The sequence below is a fragment of the Phyllostomus hastatus genome, unplaced genomic scaffold, assembly GCF_019186645.2.
Source record: "Phyllostomus hastatus isolate PE091 unplaced genomic scaffold, TTU_PhHast_1.1 phas_contig_150, whole genome shotgun sequence".
Taxonomy (NCBI): Eukaryota; Metazoa; Chordata; class Mammalia; order Chiroptera; family Phyllostomidae; genus Phyllostomus; species Phyllostomus hastatus.
In genome coordinates, this window is record NW_025333611.1 from 28,940,338 (window position 1) to 28,961,585 (window position 21,248).

Consider the following 21,248-nt stretch of genomic DNA (forward strand, 5'->3'; position numbering starts at 1 on the left):
AATATGTCATTGGTATTTTAATAGGGATTGTGTTGAATCTATAAATTGCTTTGGGAAGTACGGACATTTTGATGACGTTAATTCTTCCAATCCATGAACATGGCACATCTTCCATTTGTTTCTGTCTTCCTTAATTTCTTTCTTCAGTGTTGTGTAGTTTTCTGAGTACAGGTCTTTTAGCTCCTTGGTCAGATTTATTCCTAGTTACTTTATTTTTCTTGTTGCTATAGCAAATAGAGTTTTTCCCCTGATTTCTGTTTCTGATATTTCATTGTTGGTGTACAAAAATAATGCCTTCGATTTCTGAATACTGACTTTGTATCCTGCCATTTTGCCAAATTCACTTATTAGGTCAAGCACTTTTTTGGTGGAGTCTATAGGATTTTCTATGTATACTATCATGTCATCGGCAAACAATGGCAGTTTTGCTTCCTCCTTTCCAATTTGGATGCCTTTTCTTATCTGATTTCTGAGGCTAGGACTTCCAATACTATGTTGAAAAGAAGTGGTGAAAGTAGTCATCCTTGTCTTGTTCCTGATCTTGTAGGAAAGCTTTTAGTTTTTGCCCATTGAGTATGATGTTGGCTGTAGGTTTCTCATATATGGCCTTTATTATGTTGAGGTATGCTCCCTCTACCCCCACTCTGCTGAGAGTTTTTATAATAAATGGGTGCTGTACTTTACCAAATGCTTTTTCCACATCTATTGATATGATCATGTGATTTGTGTCTTTCCTTTTGTTTATGTGATGTATTACATTTCAAACTATATCACAAGGCCACAGTAATCAACACAGTCTGTTATTGGCATAAGAACAGACACATGAATCAATGGAACACAACAGAGAGCCCAGAAATAAATCCAAGTCTCAATGGTCACTTAATATTTGACAAGGGGGCAGAAGCATAAAATGGAGTAAAAGTAGCCTCTTCAACAAATGGTGTCAGGAGGTTGGACAGCTACATGCAAAAAAAACAAACTCTACCACCCACTTACACCATACACAAAAGTAAACTTAAGATAGATAAAAAACTTAAATGTAAGTCATGACACCATAAAAATCCTAGAGGGAGAATATAGGCAGGAAAATCCCAGATATTCCATGCAGCAATATTTACCCTGATATGCCCCCTATAGCAAGGGACATAAAGGAAAAAATAAACAAATGAGACTTCATCAAAATAAAAAGGCTTCTGCATGGCTAAAGAAAACATCAGGAAAAGGAAAAAGCAACCAAACATATGGGAAAATATATTTGCAAATGATACTTCAGACAAAGGTTCGATCTCCAATATATATAAAGAACTCACATGACTCCACTCCAGGAAAACAAACAACCCAATTAAAAAATGGGCAAAGGACCTGAACAGACACTTCTCCAAGGAGGACATACAGAGGGCCCAGAGACACATGAAAGGCTGCTCAGCATCGTTAGCCATCAGAGAGATGCAAATTAAAACCACAATGAGATACCACTTCACACGGGTGAGAATGGCCATCATAAACAAATCAACAAAAAACAAATGCTGGCAAGGTTGTGGAGAAAAGGGGACTCTAGTGCACTGTTGGTGGGAATGCAGACTGGTGCAACCACTGTGGAAAACAGTATGGAATTTCCTCAAAAAACTAAAAATGGAACTGCCTTTTGACCCAGCAATTCCATTGCTGAGACTATACTCCAAGAAACCTGAAACGCCAATTCAAAAGAGCCCATGCACTCCAATGTTCAAAGTAGCACAATTTACAATAGTCAAGTGTTGGAAGCAACCTAAGTGCCCATTGGTAAATGAGTGGATCAAAAAACTATAGTACATTTACACAATGGAATACCACGCAGCAGAAAGAAAGATGGAGCTCCTACCCTTTGCTACAGCTTGGATGGAGAACATTATGCTAAGTGAAATAAACCAGGTGGTGAAAGACAAATACCCTATAATCTCACCTGTAAGTGGAACCTAATCAATAAAACAAACAAACAAGCAAAATATAACCAGAGACATTGAAATTAAGAACAGACAGTAACCAGAGGGGAGGTGGGAGAGGATAATGGGAGGAAAAGGGGGAAAAGTCATCAAGGAACATGTATAAAGGATACACAGACAAAACCAAAGCGGGGTAGAATCGAGGGTGGGAGGAAGTACGGGGTGGGGGAAATGGAGACAACTGTACTTGAACAACAATAAAAAAAATGGGGAAAAAAAAAAGACACTGGACAAGCCAAGAGTGATGATTTCCTGTGGGGACATCAAGCAGTGATGCTCTGGATATTTGTAACCCACACACTGGGAATTTATGAATTGTTCCCAATGTCCAATGCACACTTCCATAAGTCCTATACAGTGTTTTAAAACCTTGCCTACTGTTAGGTCTTCATATATATTAAAATTGTGTGTCAAATGAAAAATAAACAAATTTCTCTTTATAATTTACAATCTAGAAACTACAACTTATATAAATTTTGTTCTTTGTTTTAAAATATAGGAGAAAAACAAAAATAAATTAAAATTAAAATAAAAAAATGCAGCAGCAGCCTACCTTGCAAAGAAGAGGAAGAAAACATAAACACGATGAAACCAAAGACAAGTAGAATAAGAAAAGGGCTTAGCAATATACGTTTTGATCAGTCTGTGCATTAATCAAGATTTCAGGATAGTTCTGTTTGGTTTGGTTTGATGTCTATGGTAGGAGAAATAAAAAAGTTTCATGGTTTAAATGAACCTCTGCCCAAACTTCTATGGAAGATTTTCCCTCACCTAACATCTGACTCAGGTGCATCACACTGACATTTACTGACAAATCACCTAGCCATGGGCACAGAATACAAGGCTAGCACAACAGAATTAGGCTGTCACATGATCCTAGACCTGCCACTCCCCCAACAGCAGGAAATCCTAGAAGCACACACCTCCAAAATAGAATAGAAACCCCAAACTTTCTAAGTTGCAGCATCAAAAGGAACACACAGTATCACTAGTGTAATCATCACTCCCCTTCCTACTGCTTTCTCAATTATATTTACTAACAAAGTAACAAAAGGACTTCTAAAAATCAAAATCAATCAAGGGCAGTGATGGAGACAAGAATCCAATCAAAAATAAAAATTCTGGGACCCTGATTGGGGGAGTCAACTCTCTTTTTTTTTGTTTGTTTGTTGAAGATTTTATTTATTTATTTTCAGAGAGAGAGGAAGGGAGGGAGAGGAACTTCAATGTGTGGCTGCCTCTCACACGCCCCCTTACTAGAGACCTGGCCTGCAACCCAGGCATGTGCCCTGACTGGTAATTGATCTGGCAACCTTTTGGTTTGCAGGCTGGCACTCAGTCAATTGAGCCACACCAGCCAGGGCGTGTCTTCTTTTTAAAGGCTTTTAACAGAAAAGATTCCCAGCAACACAGATGTACTGTACTTATTTACACAGTGGTCCCTTGTGACTGTAACAAGACTCTAGGAGTCTAGAATTCTGAATGCTCTCAGAACCTCTGGCTCTACCCGGGACTATCAACTTCCCTTTAGCTCACCTCCAACATGATGGATTGGTGAAACCATTAATCTATCATATAATCTGACATATTCTATCTGCCTCTGTCAGGTTCTATTTCCTTCAAAGATAACAAGCTAATATTAAGCACCAAACCCCAGTAATTTTTTGCTTTTAAATAACAAACCAAAAAATTAAAAGAAATTACGTTTGTCTTTAAATGCACGCATGTTTGAAAGCAGTGAACAACCATCATCTTTCCATCCTCCTTAAAAAAAGAAAGGCTAGTAAAACCCACTTGCTCTACTTATAGGTCTTGATACTATATAGGCACAATTAAGAGGCTGCCAACTAAGAATCCCAAAAGGTTCTTAGTAAGTCATGTACTCACATCCATAAAATTGAGGGCCTCCACCCTAAAAACTATGACTTTCTGATGAATGAGAGGGTATCTTCCAAATAGCGATCAAGACTGGCAGCAACAAGTTTTATTTGAACATACTTCCCCAGAGCACCTCAGTATACCTCTGGCGCTGGGGTATGACAATTTTAAAACTTGGGCACAATTAACTAAACATATGGCCTTTTAGTACAAAACAAAATTAAGCCCTGCCTCTACACCACACACACACACACACACACACACACACACACACACACACACACGGAAATTCCATGTAAACTTCTATACCCGGGCTCCTCCAAGTGGGGAAATAATTCTCCCCCTAATCAGCAAGATACGTTAAAAGCAAACTTTCAGGTAGAGGAATGCAGTTAACTACAGCATCTAAGTTCTGCTGTTTGACTCACATAATCTACTTAAGCCCATTTACAGAGGAAAGAGATGGTGGGGTTAGATATTATTGCTCCTTTGATTCCGATAGTACCCTCCATAAGTAGTAATTCGGCTACTTTAAGTCAAAGACATATGTATCCTGTTCTAAAACGAAACCAAAAAAAGTTTTATTCAGAAAAACCATGGGCTTCTGTTCAGTCCTCTTAGCTAAAGAAAGATAAAGACCAAAAAATGATACAGAATTCCATCAACAGGAACTGTGTGCTCCAACAATTTTAAGACAAACACCATTATCTTCTTTGGTTCCGCTGCCCAGACCTATTGAACCCAAAAAGAAGCCAAGTGAGCAAGATGGCTGGTGACCTAAAAGGAACTGTGCATTCTGGGTACTGTGATACTGCATTACTGCCCTCTATTCCAAATGCAATAAAAATAATTACTTTTTACTGCACTGGTGCTTCTCTGGGCAACTTTTCTTGCCCACAAATCTGGTATAATGGTAGTGGGAAAATATAATTTAAGCATTTCCTATTTGTTAGTATATAAGAAGTAGGCCAAGTGACCTAAAGAACAGAAAAGAACTAAGAGTTAAAAAAGGAGATGCCTTTCCTTCTACATTTTCACATACAACTCATTCCTAATTGTGGTTGCTCTAATCCAATTGACTCTAATGCTTTTCTGCGCAAGGAACTAAAGTGGTTACTTCAGGGAAGAATTAATCTAGATCCTCCTGCCTGGCAAAGGTTTTGGGGGACTTTTTCCCCCCTTCCCATCAGAGGGTGGCTGACTTCAATGAGGGCATTTACAGTACCCCAAGGGCTTCTATCCCTTTAAAAAGGAAAGAAAAAAAGAAACCTTTATCAGATTTCCCCCTTGGAAATTTTGGAAGCAAGTTCCTGTAGAGCAGTAACTCTGAAATCTAGGGTAGCAAACCCTCTAATAATCTGATTAAACCTTATTCACAGAATAATGTACAAGCAACAAAATTCCACAAGCCAGTCTGTGGAGCCATGTTAAGAGCGTCTAGCCTATAGAGAGACAGACTATGGAAAGGCTCAAGGTCAGTAGCAGGAGCAGCATCCTTGAAGTCTTAAACAGGACCCCTCCCTCACTTTCTTAACCAGAAAAGGAAAATGATGGGAGTACTAAGGCAGGCTCATCCCTGAGAACAGGTAACTTTGGTTTGGGGACTTCTCTTTGGCCTGGGGAAAGTCTTAGAACTGTGCTGCACAGTCTAAGACCCTGCCTGTCAATCTCCTTTCCCCTCTGCTTTCAGAGGTGTCAGACCTACCCTGTGGTCTGAAGACTCTACCAGCGCTTACAGTATCCCGCTGTCTTCTCTCTTCCTTAATACTTCCCAGGCATCTTCCTTAATAAAACTAACTACTTCTAATCCCATCTTGGAGTCTGCTTCTAGAAAGACTCCAACTATACACCTACAGTGGCTGCCATTTTCACAGCATCTTTACACAGTGCCCTGAGAAAGAGATCTTGAATCCTTCCAGTCCTCACTCCAGTACCACACTCCAACACAGAATCTATACCCCTTAAGACAATGACTTCTTAGACTTGCCCAGTAGGATTAAGGCCATGGAAGCCAATAGGCCAATGATGTTTCACATGTATCATGGGTAGTTTTGAAATTTCTGCCTTCAGGTGTGATATAAGATCCTTTATAACAGATAAAGGCCAATGTAAGAGAAACTGGCACAGAAGGTAATATCATTAAGGTGTATAAGAGGTGTTACCTTCGTCAGGCCTAAAAACATGCCCGACTCATGCTAGAAATGTCTTTCACGCTTACAGGACACTCAACCTGGAGCTGTACAGCCCTGGCCAGGTGCCTCACTTGACTGGAGCATCATCCCTACACCAAAAGGTTGCGGTTTTGATCCCTGGTCCAGGCACGTACAGGAGGCAACCAATCAATGTTTCCTCTCACATCGAGGTCCCTCTCTTTGTCTTTCTCTCTCCCTTCCTCTCTCTCTAAAATCAATGAACATATCCTCAGGTGAGGATTGAAAGAAAAATTAAACACGGAACTTCATATTCATAACCAAGCTCTGAAAAATGATGAAACTACTCAACAGGGAGAAGACAGAGTTAAGTCAAGTAAAAACAGCTAAAGCAAAATCATATTCCAAAGTTTAAGAGACCTTTTGTATTCACTACACAAAGGCCAATGACAGTATGAGACTCAGAGTCAGTTCTTAAGTGTGCCAGTAAGAGCTAGTAAGTGTGCAAATAAATGTTCTATTATTTGAGTGCCACAACTCCCAATTCCAGAATCATCTGAGGCTTGCAGCTGAAGGAGGAGGTGAGATTTTGAGGTAAATACAAGGGATCATGTTAGAATCCAGCCATGCTGTTATCACTTGTCCTAAACCATGCAGTATTAGATGACCTATGTTTTTTTCTCCTGTGATAAAATATTACTATAAAATAGGACAGAGAAGGAGAAATCTTTTAAATTAGAGTTCCTCTGAAATTCTCAAGGAGAAAAATAAACAAACGCTTTGCAAGCTTTCCCCCTCTTTATTCTTAGTCTGTGATGTTAAGCTCTTAACGACAAAGAAGCCAAATCCACTTATCTAGTTTACCGACACACTGAATGCAAATTGCAGTCATACTTCCATTTTAACAAAGCATGACAATGAGGTGATTGAGTAGCTTCCCAAACTACCAGAGCAGAGGGCACTAACTTGCATCGGCTGATGTTAGATCAGCACTTCATAAATTGTGCTCCTGATCATTTAGATGGTCTTTCTATGCAGAATCGGCGGTCTAGCACTGGCTCTCACAAGCATTAAAAATCATCTCTGCTAACCCAACTCACGGCTCAGACGGGTCTTCCTGAATGCAGCCTTTATTACAACCTCACTGCTGCTTCCTACACTGAAGGAATACCATGTTTTTAAGCCAGGAGTTCTTTCTTGTTTTATTGTAACTGGGGGTCTTACAACGACCCAAAACTGTTACAAAGCACGGTGCTTTATAACAGTAAAGCTTCTGGAAAACCCAAACAAAAGACACGTCACCCGGTGACGTCAGCCTATATACAGTTCTGTGTGGTCGCAGCACATAAGCAAATCCATTCTTGTGCCATTTCTCGGAAAAGCTTTTCAGTAAATGCACTCATGCTGCTCCAGGAGCTCTTCTCTGCAACAAGCCTCCCATCTGCCATCAACAAGTTAAGACCGAGGGAACTAACAGCTGCGGAAAGGAAAGACTGATGCTTTGATTAACCAGCTGAGCAGTTAGAGGAGGGCGAAATTAATAACTTACATTCAAATGTGATTTAAGGAACCAGAGTGATCACAGAAAATGAAACCAATGCTTTTGAAAGGAATATCTTAAGGGAAAAAAACGACTCACCCTGGTGGATTCAGTTTTACTCAAAAAGCCTGGGACACAGAAAACAGGAAACTGGTCAAAGGCTCCTGCATGTTAGAGCCTTTTACAGACTCACTGCGTTGAGTCTAACAACCGCGACTGAATGCAGCCTCCAATGTGCTCGGAAGAATGGGTAAGTCCATGCATTTATGTGTTTTCTACAGTCAGCAAGGAATCATGCTTTTTAAAATAAACCACTGAATTCACTTGTTTTGAGGGGAATCACTGTCATATTTTTGTATCTTGACGTTTAGTTAAAAGCATATATTGCTGATGACAGGATATGTTTTATCTTCTTAATGGTTTAAGTTTTGTTCCAGTCATACTAACGAGGTTAGCTTTTCTGCAGTAAATGAAAAATGAGTTATATGCAGTGAAATCTTTCACCATAATGTTATGGGTTGTTTTTTTTTTAATGGCTCATATGTTCTGCTGAAAAATATCCTATCTTCTTGTCTTCCTTAAATTATATTCTGCAGGCTTACATTTCAAGTGGCCGTTAGGGGCCCCTATGCTGGCAGCAATTTATGCAATGAGTATGGTTTTAAAAATGCTGCCTGCCCTGGGAATGGCGTGTCCACCCAAATGCCGCTGTGAGAAGCTGCTCTTCTACTGCGACTCTCAGGGCTTCCACTCAGTGCCAAACGCCACAGAAAAGGGCTCCCTGGGCCTGTCCCTGAGGCACAATCACATCACAGAGCTTGAAAGAGATCAATTTGCCAGCTTCAGTCAACTTACCTGGCTCCACTTAGACCACAATCAAATTTCAACAGTAAAAGAAGATGCTTTTCAAGGACTATATAAACTTAAGGAATTAATCTTAAGTTCCAACAAAATATTTTACTTGCCAAACACAACTTTTACTCAACTGATTAACCTGCAAAATTTGGACCTGTCTTTTAATCAGCTGTCATCTCTGCACCCAGAGCTCTTCTATGGCCTTCGGAAGCTGCAGACCTTGCATTTACGGTCCAACTCTCTGCGGACTATCCCAGTACGCCTATTCTGGGACTGTCGTAGTCTGGAGTTTCTAGATTTGAGCACAAACCGTTTGCGAAGTTTGGCTCGTAATGGATTTGCAGGATTAATCAAACTGAGAGAGCTTCACCTAGAGCACAACCAGCTGACAAAGATTAATTTTGCTCATTTCCTACGGCTAAGCAGTCTGCACACACTCTTCTTACAATGGAACAAAATCAGCAACTTGACATGTGGGATGGAATGGACCTGGGGCACTTTAGAAAAGCTAGACCTGACTGGAAATGAAATCAAGGCCATCGACTTGACAGTGTTTGAAACAATGCCTAATCTTAAAATACTCCTAATGGATAACAACAAGTTAAACAGCCTTGATTCCAAGATCTTAAATTCCCTGAGATCCCTCACAACTGTTGGCCTCTCTGGCAATCTGTGGGAATGCAGCCCTAGAATATGTGCTTTGGCCTCCTGGCTGGGCAGTTTCCAAGGTCGGTGGGAACAGTCCATCTTATGCCACAGTCCTGACCACACCCAAGGAGAGGATATATTAGATGCAGTTCATGGATTTCAGCTCTGCTGGAATTTATCAACCACTGTCACAGCCATGGCTACAACTTACAGAGATCCAACCACTGAATATACAAAAAGAATAAGCTCATCAAGTTACCATGTGGGAGACAAAGAAATCCCAACTACGGCAGGCATATCAGTTACTACTGAGGAACATTTTCCTGAACCAGACAATGCCATCTTCACTCAGAGGGTAATTACAGGAACAATGGCTTTATTGTTTTCTTTCTTTTTTATTATTTTTATAGTGTTCATCTCCAGGAAGTGCTGCCCTCCCACTTTAAGAAGAATTAGGCAGTGCTCAATGATTCAGAACCACAGGCAGCTCCGATCCCAAACACGACTCCATATGTCAAACATGTCAGACCAAGGACCATATAATGAATATGAACCCACCCACGAAGGACCCTTTATCATCATTAATGGTTATGGACAGTGCAAGTGTCAGCAGCTGCCATACAAAGAATGTGAAGTATAATATCTACCCATCATCAAAATTACATCAGATAAGTAACCTATTTTACATAGTAGGGGCTAAATAAATATCTAATTTTTAACAATGGTGACATTAAGCCTAATTTTCAAAACCAAGTGGAGACTTAAGTTTTCGAAGTATTGAAGTGTTTTTAATTTTTTTAATGAAATCATATTTTAAGTGTGAAATGAAGCAATGCTCACATTAATTTGCACTCTTGCTGGAAAGTCTAAAAATGCTTACTTCAAAATATGACATTTCATGTATGTGATTGTGTACTATTGAGTGTAAACATTTACACTAAAGTCTCCATATGCTATTTTTTCCTACTGAGAACGGTTTGGAGAGAAGCTACTGAGCAGAAAAAGATACGGATCAGTACTTGTGTGATCACTGCTTTCCATCCTAAGTACCACCACTGGCTTGCTGCTTAAAAGGAGACTTAGCAAAGTTCTCTTGTATGATAATTTGGTATTTACTCAAATCTACAATTTACTGCCAGTGTGGGAAGTATAATTTCATGTATGCTGAAGTCTGGTAAATATTAAATACTCTTCTTCCAGAGTTTTTGCCTGGGTTAATAGATATTATCAAAGTCCACATCATAAAATCAAATCCTTTATGTAATTATAATAAGCTAAGTGACTCCTTAATACATTTGAACAATGAATCCAAGTGATTGTGAAAAGGTCTCATTACAATGAAATCAATACCAAGTAATTATAATGACTTTGCATCATACATCTCTAGTTTGCCATGATTAACATGCTGATTTTTATAGCATTTAGAAAATTGTTTTAAACTAGTATTACATTACCATTTCACTGATCAGTTTACTAAAGCCTATATTTACATTTATATGTGAGAAAGATTTAAAAATTAGTTTGGAGAGAAAAGAGAGCAACTGAGTCAACTCAACCCTATGACTTGCTCCCTCTAGTCTGAAAGCACACATGAAATGCTCTCGCGCTCACTCGTGTGCGCGTTCTCTCTCTCTCTCTCTCTCTCAACTGTCATGATCAAAGCTGCCTTGAGAAAGGGGTTTTAAACCTCTTTTGCCTTTTCCTGACCCTCAAACCTCACAGCCAAGTCAAAATTAATTGGCTAGCAACAGGCATAACACTGATTCTTATTAGAATATATTATAAAGGAACCATTAAAAACCACTTTCTAAATATTATATACTAAAACCGGACCTTTTGATAAAGATATATATTCACACTATAAAAGCAATTCCTTCTAAGTGAAGGGAACAACATATCACTGAGGCAAACCTTTTTGTGGGAAAACAATCTATCTACATGCTTATGCAGCCACACAGTGGTAACTCAAAGGTGGCATGGAGGTGAGGGGATGAAAGGGAAAGGCAGCATTTTAAAATCTGACTCACAGAAACAGGTTAGCTGAAGTTAAGAGGCAGCCAAGAGTGAGGCAAATGGGTAGCTGTACACTATCTACAGGTCAAGGCCCTAGGACCTGCAGCTGAAAAGGGGAGGAGGAGGAGGTTCTCTAGTGTTAATATAAACATTCCATAATTAACAAATGATAATGATGCCACACTTTTCATGTAGAAAAGAGCCATGGGTATTACATTTCTTCAATTAATGATTTCCATGGAAAAACTGTAACGTATTTTGAGTTCAGATGCAAGTTACCAATTCACGCAGAATTTTTCCAAAACAAAGTTCCGTGTATGTAGCAGAAAAAAAAAACAAACCACAAGACATTAGACCACTGACTTGATTTTAGAAAAATGAGGATTTTTAGAAATGACATTTACTGTATGTGAAAAAGAAAAGAACACGACCATAAAAGAAAAAAGTTATCGTTTCTTTAACATGACATTCTTCATTCAAGGCGGATTTTCTTCATTGGACTGAATTGGAAACCTGCTACAACTACAGTTTAACCATGAGGCTTAACTTTTGTTACTACTAAGAGAGGGGGTCTGTCTACATTTCAAAGAAAACGTGTCTCAGTAAAGAGCAGACACCATCACATTCTGTGGTAAAAATGTACACTCTAAATTTTTAAGGTGGGTAAATCAGTTTGGCAAAGTCTCAGCCCAGTAGAGTTTGGCTGATCTTGAGCAGTGAGCACTTCACCTCCTGTTGAACCAGACCCTGGGCCTGCCCAGGAAGGGACAAAAGCTGATTTTATGGCATAGAGCACAGCACACTGCTCCCCTACATAAGGGCTGGCTGGCTTTGAAATCCCCATTACAAATGAGAGTTCCACAAGGTAAAATTTACCCAACTCATTTATCAGGGAAGCCACGGCCATTTGTCAGAGAAAAGCTTTGTCACAACACAGCTGTGTTCTGAACACACAAGATTCCACTCGCCCTGAAGGACAGCAAAGGAGTATTTTTTATCATTTCAACAACATCAAATTTAACTGAAACTATGAAAACAAGGGTGAGAAGTACTGACTGGGAATCCCCACATTAGTACTAAAGATTACAGTTAGTAAAATGGACCCCCAATCAGCAAAACCCCTAATGAAAATAGAAAAGTAAATTGGAAACTCAAGCCATTTAGTCATTCAAGGGGAACAGTAGAGCCAAGGCCACCACAGCATAATTTCAAGGTAAAAAATAACTGATTTTTTTTGTCCTGCACTTTCTTGGTAATGTTCTCTGGGGAAAAAATGAGTAACAATGCCAAATAGCATGTTCCTTTTTCATTAAAGCGCAAACTTCCCTTTTAAATTGCCTATAGAGGACAGGGTTCCATTTAACTTTGGCCTTTTTGTGTTTTGGTCTCAGCACAGGTTTGAGGAGGAGACTGTCGATCACATGTGCTCTTTCCCAACCCGCCAGGGTGAGAGCATGGCAGCCACACTGCAGACCCTGCTAAGGAGATGTCAGGGCTCTTGGTTTTCAGTTTTGTTGTATCCTCCTCAGCCTCCTCTCCCAACACACCCAGTCCCCAGGCCCCACCTAAGGTTAGAGGAAAATGACCACTTACCAAGAACCAGAAAAACAATAAAATCTCTCTGGAAAAAGGAAAGCTAAAGAAGGTTATGATACTGCACCCAGCTAGTAACCAAAACTAGTTTGGAATCATTTGTATTCATTTCTGCAGTTTGCCAGGGATTCAATCACCTCTCTAAAATGAGAGTGGGCTGATACATTTGCAAATCCACACACAACTCAGACAGAATACCCACTGCCAACATCAAATAGCAAAGATACTAATTTTTTAAGCCAAAAATCTGCTCTAACACATGTAATTTCTTAATGTGCCTAAGTTCTGTACCAATTTAATGAATGGAATTGACTGAACTTTCCAAACTCCACTAATTATTAAAATCCACCTGCTTATTCTGATGCTAGTCACCAAGAGCTAGACGCCATCTTTCCAATAAAAATGAGCCCCATGTAGCACTAGGTCTGAATCCTAAAATTGAAAAAAGACAGTTTCTTAAGGCATACTTCCTATACAGAGCTATGGGGGGAGGATATAAATACCCCATTCTCCCTCTACATTGTGGATATCAATATGATATTTGAAAAAATATTTTTAGAAGCTGACTTACATGAACATTTTCCTAATACAGCAATACAGTGACAGACCTGTCTCAAAAATCTTTTGAGATATGCTTTTCGTATCTTATTGGTTAAAGTGCTTCAACCAGAAAAATACAATGGTGATAAGGCCATCCATAGATACTTAAATATTTCTGTCCCTAAGCTAGGGAAAACTTGAATAATTTAAGGCAAAAACAAACAGAAAATGATAGTTTAAGCTTTCATACTGTCATTGCAAACATCTGGAAACACCTGCTACTCCTTCAACCTACCTGTTCTTCCTTGGTAATTAAAAGAAAAGTTTCATCTATGGAATGTTTGTTTACCCTTTCTATCCACACAGACTGGAAACCAAAAGTACAGTCCAAACACATTGTGTTCAATCACCTTAAGAGCCATTGGGGGGTGGAGTGGGGGGGACAAATGGGTTGGGAGGAGTGGGAAGAAAATACTATTACACTGGGGTTCTAGGGGGAGATGGTGAACAAAGTGCAGTGTACAGGAAAGTTTTGTTATTAAAAGCGTGTATACTGAAAAAAGTGAATGTCTTTTTTTTTTTTTTTTAGCTTTTCTGGGTAACCTATTTTGATATGTGAAACCTAAAAAACCATTTGTGACAGATACAGAAACCTTAAATGAACAGCTGTTTTGTACCACATTCTCTATAATGTCAAATGTGCCAGTTGGAAAAAGGACAGCTAATCATCACCTATCTTCATGCAGAGACAGGCAAAACTAGTAGGTTAAGAAGAAAGGAAAAGTAAGGGGAGCCAAGGGGAGCTAAAAAGCCACCATGCCAACTTGTTCCGTCACAAGCCTTAGCAAGTGGACATCAGCTGTCCATGGGGCTCACAGGGCCTAGGGTTGGTCACTGTTCCCCAACTTCCCTAATAGTAGACTGTTGCCACAGCCTGGGGAGCTTTAAAAAAGCACTCAATTGCCTATCCCCAGCAAACAGCAACTTGGCTTTCACCTTGGGGGTCCACTGGGGTACATCTCAGCAGCACCTTGCACACCACTCCTGAGAGGGAGGACCATAGGTGCTAAACGTCTGGGTCCCTACATGGCCAACTCTACACCAGATGCCAGCTCACTAAGTATGGACAGGGGAAAGGAAGGCAAGATTTTTAACTACTGTCCCTCAACTGGCATAGGTAAACACCCCCAGAACAGGATGCTATGCCTGGGCAGCAGTGGGGGGCAAAAACTGCTGTGGCCTTTAGGAGGTGACTGTCAGGAATCTGCCATACTTTCCAGAACGCACCTATTGCTTCTCCAGGCCTAGAACACTGAAGAGAACCAAATACACAGGAAGAAACAAGGTTGCCCACTTCTCCAACAGCCAGGGAAAAGGAAATCAGAGAAGCAAAGAGAGCTCTCTCACCAAAAATCTCAGCAGTAACTAGGGCAAAGGCAGGAAGCAAGGAATAAAATTTTACTGTCAAACTCACCCAGTATGCACTAGAGGGCATAGGTGATGGTGGTTTCAAGCTGTACAAAAGAACGAATTCCTACACTTACCAAGTTAAAAGCAGAGCTTATTAACATAATTCTCATACATTTTAACTTTGAAAAATCCCATGTAAAGCTACATTTGGTTTCTTTATCAGTTATTTTAATTAGTTTTGCCTGTATGCCACAGCATTCTCAGGTTCCCACTCAAATTTATAATAGATTTCTTCAATGTCTATTGAATGAGATTTTTTTCTTTCTTTAAATATATCCAACCAGCTGGGTACTCAAGTCTCCCTTAGAGAGACAAAATGTACTACAAATTGTCTTTCACAAAGAGAGAAGGGAAAGAGAGGTGAAAATCATAGCTATTCCAAACATCTTGCCTTAGCATGAGTTCCTCCTCATTAGCCAATATTTTGGGAACGCTCTTGACAGACAGTTGTTGAGCTTCCCTTCCCCTACAGAAAGGAGACATTAAAGAGCGAGAAATCTCCAATAGCAAGTGCAATGGGGTACCCTATCCCACAAAGCTCACAACTAAAATACACCATCCCTTTACACACAGAGGCCCGAGAGCACAGCCTAATTCATGGCCTCCAACTCAGGATGTCCTGCTAGAAACCAAACATGAAGGAGCATCTGTGAACAACCAGACAGCAGGTCCAATGGCTCAACCAATACCCAAAGAGAGAAGGACTAAATTTTAAAACAGCAGCCCCAGAAACAATTTCCAAGGCCTTTTCACAACTTTCATTAATAGACTTCATAAAAAAACACAGTGCAGAAATGTAAAAATGTCATAACTTTACTGAATATTATTCACATTTGTGTTTAGCGCACAAGAACACAGGCACACAACCTCCAGGTTTCTTTTTCTGGAAAATCATTCGACAAAAACACTATAGCCATTTATATTAGCTCACCGGTTTCATCATCATGAGAACCAGAAAAGTTCCTCTTGTATAAATAAAAACATTTCCCATGGCCTAGGCTGCCAATTACATACAGGGCAACCGCTCAGCTGCTAAAACCCCTGAAAACAATGTATCATTTACATATAACCTATCTCTTTAAAGCCAAGTAAACTTAGTATAATATATTCATAAGTACAGAATGGCTGAATGTAAAAAGATCAAAAGCAGAGATTCTTAACTCTAAGGGTCTGGAATGTTTCACAGCATATAGGAACCTCCTGAAATTATAATACAAATATTGTGAGTCTAGAGATTTCACCAGATCCTAAGGTTTTGTTTTGTTTTGTTTTAATCCTCACCTGAGGACATTTTTGTCCCACTGCTTTTAGAGAGAGAGGAAGGAAGAGAGAGAAACAGAGGGGAGAGAGAAGCATCGATTAGTTGCCTCCATAAATTCATGGACCAGGGAATAGGCACCTGGACCAGGGATCATAAGCGTCCAGACCGGGTGCCACCCGTACCCACACCTAAACCAAGGATTGAACTCACAACATAGGTATGTGCCCTGACCAGGAATTGAACCCACAACCTTTCAGTTATAGGACAAAGCCCTAACCAACTAAGCCACACAGGCCGATCCTAAGGGTTTTGATAACTCACAAAAAAGCCCTGGTAGAACAATGAAAAAGTTGTTTCTAGTACATACTAATTTGGCCTTCATCTTCCTGGTGACCAAGGCAAAGAACAGAATCAACAGTTTTCATCTATCCAAGAAGCAAACTGGCTTCTTTTGGGGGGAAGACACTTCCTTCATCTGATGAAGGGAACACACTAATTTAATTGGGGGGGGCAACACTTAGGTGCAGAAGTCTATGAATTATTTGTAATATAGAGCCAGCTATAGGAACAATAAGGAAACATGTCGGACAGTATCTTCAAGAAGGTTTTAGAGAACAGACTTGTTCTTCATGTCAGCCCTTGAAAAAGCTAAGGATGGGGAGCCTACACAAGCATGTTGCATGCTTTGTTGTGATCTAACCTTTGTGGTGACCCAAAGCTGGAGCCTATAAAGTAAGCAAGAATGGACATGTACCTACTTAGAAGAGCAGTTCTTACTTCTAGTCAAGATGGCCGCATAGGCAGACATGGCTCCCCTCTTTGCACAATCACATCAAAATTACAACTAAAATATAGAACCATTACTCAGAACTGTCAGAAAACGAACTGTATGGAAGTCTGACAACTACAGAATTAAAGAAACCACATCCATCCAGACTGGTAGGAGGGGTGCAGACGGCTACAGGCTGGTCCCTCACCCACATGCAGTGGAAAAAATTTCAGAAGGAATATCTCAGGAGCAAGGAGTCCCAGCCCCATACCAGGCCCCCAGCCCAGGATTCCAGCACCAGGAATATAAGTCCCCACAACTTTTGGCTGCAAAAATCAGCAGAGATTGAGTCAGGGGAAGAAATCACTGCAGCCCCAAGCAGCTCCTCTTAAAGAACCCACACACGGGCTCACCTACTCAGACTTATTCTCTCTGAACTCCAGCATCCAGGGAGCAGCTTTAAAGTCTCCAGTGGTATGCAGGGAGAAACTGAAGTGTCTAGCATTAAGGCAAGTGGGCCACTGTCCCTTTGCTAAACCTTCCCTGCACAGAGCCAGTAAGCTGCTGCCCTATCTAGAGACTCCATCAACCTTGTTACCACTGTTGTACCCACCTTGGAAATCCCCGGAGACTCCACCCCATCCAACTTAATGGCCCACCCAAGCTGCTTTTCCGTGTGAAGAGCTGGTCCTGGCTTATGCTTCACAACTTCCTAAATTCTATCAAACAAGCAACAGCTGGCCTCAGTGAGCCCCAGGCCCAACACCAGCAGCAGCCAGCCTAGATTCACAGCTTGGCTTCACCTGGGAATCTCCAGGCCCAGCACAAGTAGCATCAGTCTCAGATTGTTTCATAGCTCAGGCAGGATGCCCCAGACAAAACACAGGTGAGAGCTGAACTTGGCCAGCACTACCCGGGAAACTCCAGGGCCAACCCACCCAGTGGACTGCTACAGATCATGTCAGAGCACCACCACTTTGCCCCTGCACAGCTGACCCTTCACAGAGGGCCAAAGTTGGTGGTCAGTGGTCACAGTCAGTCCTTGTAGCTGACTGGCCTAGGTAAACCCTTCCCACTGATCTGCCAACTGCAATCAAGGTTCAACTACAAGAGGAGGGGGTACTCACTCCCATGAAGGGCAATTCCCGAGAACCCAGCTTGGATAATAGGGGAGGCTGTGTCCTGGACCATACAGGACATCTACCACAGGACAGTAGGCCCCACTATGAATACATGGAGTCAAAGCAGCTCTACTTAATACATATAAACAAGCACAGGGAGGCTGCCAAAACGAGGAGATAAAGAAACATGGCCCAAATGAAAGAACAGATAAAACTCAAGAAAAAGAGCTAAATGAAATGGAGATAGGCAATCTATCAGATTCAGAGTTTAAAACACTGGTTATAAGGATGCTCAAGGAATTTAGTGAGGAGGACCTCAAAAGCATAAACAAGATTCAGTCAGAAACAAAGGGTACAGTAATTGAAATAAAGAATAATTCACAGGGAAACAACAGTAGAGTGAATAAAGATGTGATCAAATCAATGATCTAGAACATAAGGAACCAAAAAATAACCGATCAGAACAAGAAAAAAGAATCCAAAAAAATGAGGATAGTATAAGCAGCCTTTGTGACAACTCCAAGAGATCCAACATTCCATCACAGGGGTGCCAGAAGGTGAAGAGAAAGAGCGAGAAATTGTAAATCTATTTGGAAAAAGTGTGAAAGAAAACTTCCCTAATTTGATGAAAGAAATAGACCTGCAAGTTCAGGAAGCACAGAGAGCCTCAAACAAGATGGATGCAAAGGGAGCACTCTAAGACACATAATTAAAACACCAAAGGTTAAAGATAAAGAGAGATTCTTAAAAGCAGCAAGAAAAATTAATTACCTACAGGGGAGTTCCCATAAGCTGATTTCTCAAAAGAAACTTTGCAGGCTAGAAAGGATTGGCAAGAAACATTAAAAGTCATGAAAAGCAGAGACCTAGAGCCAACAATGCTCTACTCAGCAAAGCTATCCTTCAGAATTCAAGGGCAGATAAAGAGCTGCCCAGACAAGAAAAAAACTAAAGGCATTCATCATCATCAAACCATTATTATATGAAATGTTAAAGGGACTTATTTAAGAAAAAGAAGATCAAAACTATGAACAATAAAACTTCAATAAATAATATCTATCAACAACTGAATCTAAAAAACAAACTAAGCAAACATGAAGAACAGAGACAGAATCATGGATATGGAGAGTACTTTGATGGTTGCCAAATGGGAGTGGAGAGGAGGAGAATGGGTGAAGGGGTGAGGGGATTGAGAAGTACAAATAAGTAGTTACAGAATAGCCATGGGGATGTAAAATACAGTGTAGGAAATGGAGTAGCCAAAGAACTTATACCCATGACCATGGACATGAACAATGGTGTTGGTGGAGATTGCCTGAGGGTCTGGGGTGCTGGGTGGAGGTGTGCAAAGGGGGAAAATCAGGACAACTGTAATAGCATAATCAGTAAAACATAATTTTAAAAAAGCAGTTCTTATTTCCTCCTTATAGAACCCCAACTATAGTGTTCCATCACATTAAGGGACATCCAGTAAATACCTACTCTATTACATTACAAATCTTCTAGACAAGAAATATAATTTAAAACTTAAAAATGTTCCACTACGTCATGAACAAAGAGAAGCATATTTCATATATCACCTCTAGGTGTGCTGATGATAATAAATGTGCTCCTCGGGAAAGAATCTAGAAGATGATAACTAATTTTCCTAAGAACACATTTAAAAAGATAAAGCATGCAGTGATCTGAGCAGCTATCAGAAATTTAACTGTCTCTTTAAAATTTAAAACACATTCCACATGCCATTAGAAAAACCACCTATATTTCAACAGGAACAAATAGCACCATGATTAGCAGCCCTACTCCACACTTAGGCCTATGACCCTGGACAAGTCCTTCAACCTCACTATGCCTTGGGCCTCTCATTCCTATCAGGAAATTAATAGCAGTAACAACCACAAGGGCATTTAATACATATAAAGTCCTGAGAACAAGCTGGATAGAATAAACATTCAATAAATGTTTGTTATTCTTAATAGCAATATGTGGACCAGGCCTGGTCAGGTAGCTCAGTTGGTTAGAACATTGTCCAGATATGTCAAGGCTGTGGGTTCAATCCCCAGTCAGGGCACATACAAGAAGCAAACAATGAATACATAAATAAATGGAACAGCAGTATGTGGAGAACTAGATGTGACAGATTCATCAGGTAGAGAATATAATCACATTGAAAACATGTTAGATCCCTGTATTGCTCTCCAAAACTCTTTCTACTCTTACTTTCCTCACTAAATTAATATATAGCCTTCAAAATGAAGACTAGTAATTAGAGCGCTTTTAACAAGTCAACAGACTGGATCCACTTTTTATATTTAATATTGATATAAAACTGACCACATTATCTCATAGTCAAGTAATCTGCTTTATCAAATATACAATATTAGACATGACATTTCTCTGGTTTAGCTTTATGAATCAAGGCTAAATTTCAAAAGATTTAGAATCACTAATTCCAAAATTCCTTCTGGGTAAAGTAGTTACTTAAAATCAAGTAATATGTCTTTTCTTTGTTCAGTAAAATCATGTAGGACAATATATACTACTCATTATCATAAATATTGATTTTCAAAAGAAATAACCTCACTGATATCTCCATCTTCTGACCATGTTATTCTAGGACAAAATACATGACTGAAAATTAAAGATCACTATGATGTTCTTTTTTTGCTTAGAAAAAAATCTACTTCAAGTCTACCACATCTAATTTAGGAAGCAGCCCGTCCAATTATGACAGATCTGGTTCATAGGCAGATTTGCCAGGAGTATTATTGAGAGGTATGAGGTAGGGTTTAAAGGCACAAAGATAACCCATCAGTCTAGTGCACACAGAAGGGTACGTGTTGTGGTTGTTGAACAGTGATCCTCCATTATTAACAAAATCTCTATTATATATAAAGCTTCCTCAGAATCAACCTGTCTGAATGAATACACACATTTAGTTTTATCAGATCACATGGCCCAGACTTTTCAAATCAAGAACTACTTTTCTGGTACTCTCTTTCCAAGATCATGATCCAGTTTACCCTGCAAAGAAAATCACTTTATCTTCTCCTTCACCCACAATTTTTCTCCACTTTCTCACATCTTTTGAACCTGGGGCTTTTCTCTTTTCTTACTTACCAACACATGAACAAGCTCTTCACATACCTGCTTCTCCGTCATGGCTCCCAAAATACCAAGGCTAATCACATTACTGAATGAAAAACCATTCAGTCACAGTATATCCACTGCTGAGCACCTACCTTCCAAGAAATACCTATAATTTAAAACATACTCAACTCCACAAAACTGAGTTCCTATAAGCTGCAATCTGATCCATAAAAATTAGGAAATACTGCTAGAAACAGGAATACAATTACTCATCTACACTGTCTTCTCAGTCTGCCCTTCCCAATATACAGATATTTGAATATCAATATAAACTATCA

The 21,248-nt window shown here is 39.9% G+C and overlaps 2 protein-coding genes across 4 annotated transcripts in view; one reads left to right on the forward strand and one right to left on the reverse strand.

The window, feature by feature from the left end:
* The window catches only part of CTNNA1 (catenin alpha 1), a 294,712-nt gene that overhangs the window by 52,008 nt on the left and 221,456 nt on the right, over positions 1–21,248 (reverse strand). The gene's annotated exons all lie outside the window — the stretch shown is intronic.
* LRRTM2 (leucine rich repeat transmembrane neuronal 2) lies at positions 7,429–13,614 on the forward strand. Its single transcript, XM_045819902.1, has 2 exons — positions 7,429–7,800; positions 8,147–13,614. The coding sequence occupies exons 1-2, from the start codon at positions 7,797–7,799 to the stop codon at positions 9,691–9,693; spliced, it is 1,551 nt and encodes a 516-aa protein (XP_045675858.1). The 5' UTR covers positions 7,429–7,796; the 3' UTR covers positions 9,694–13,614.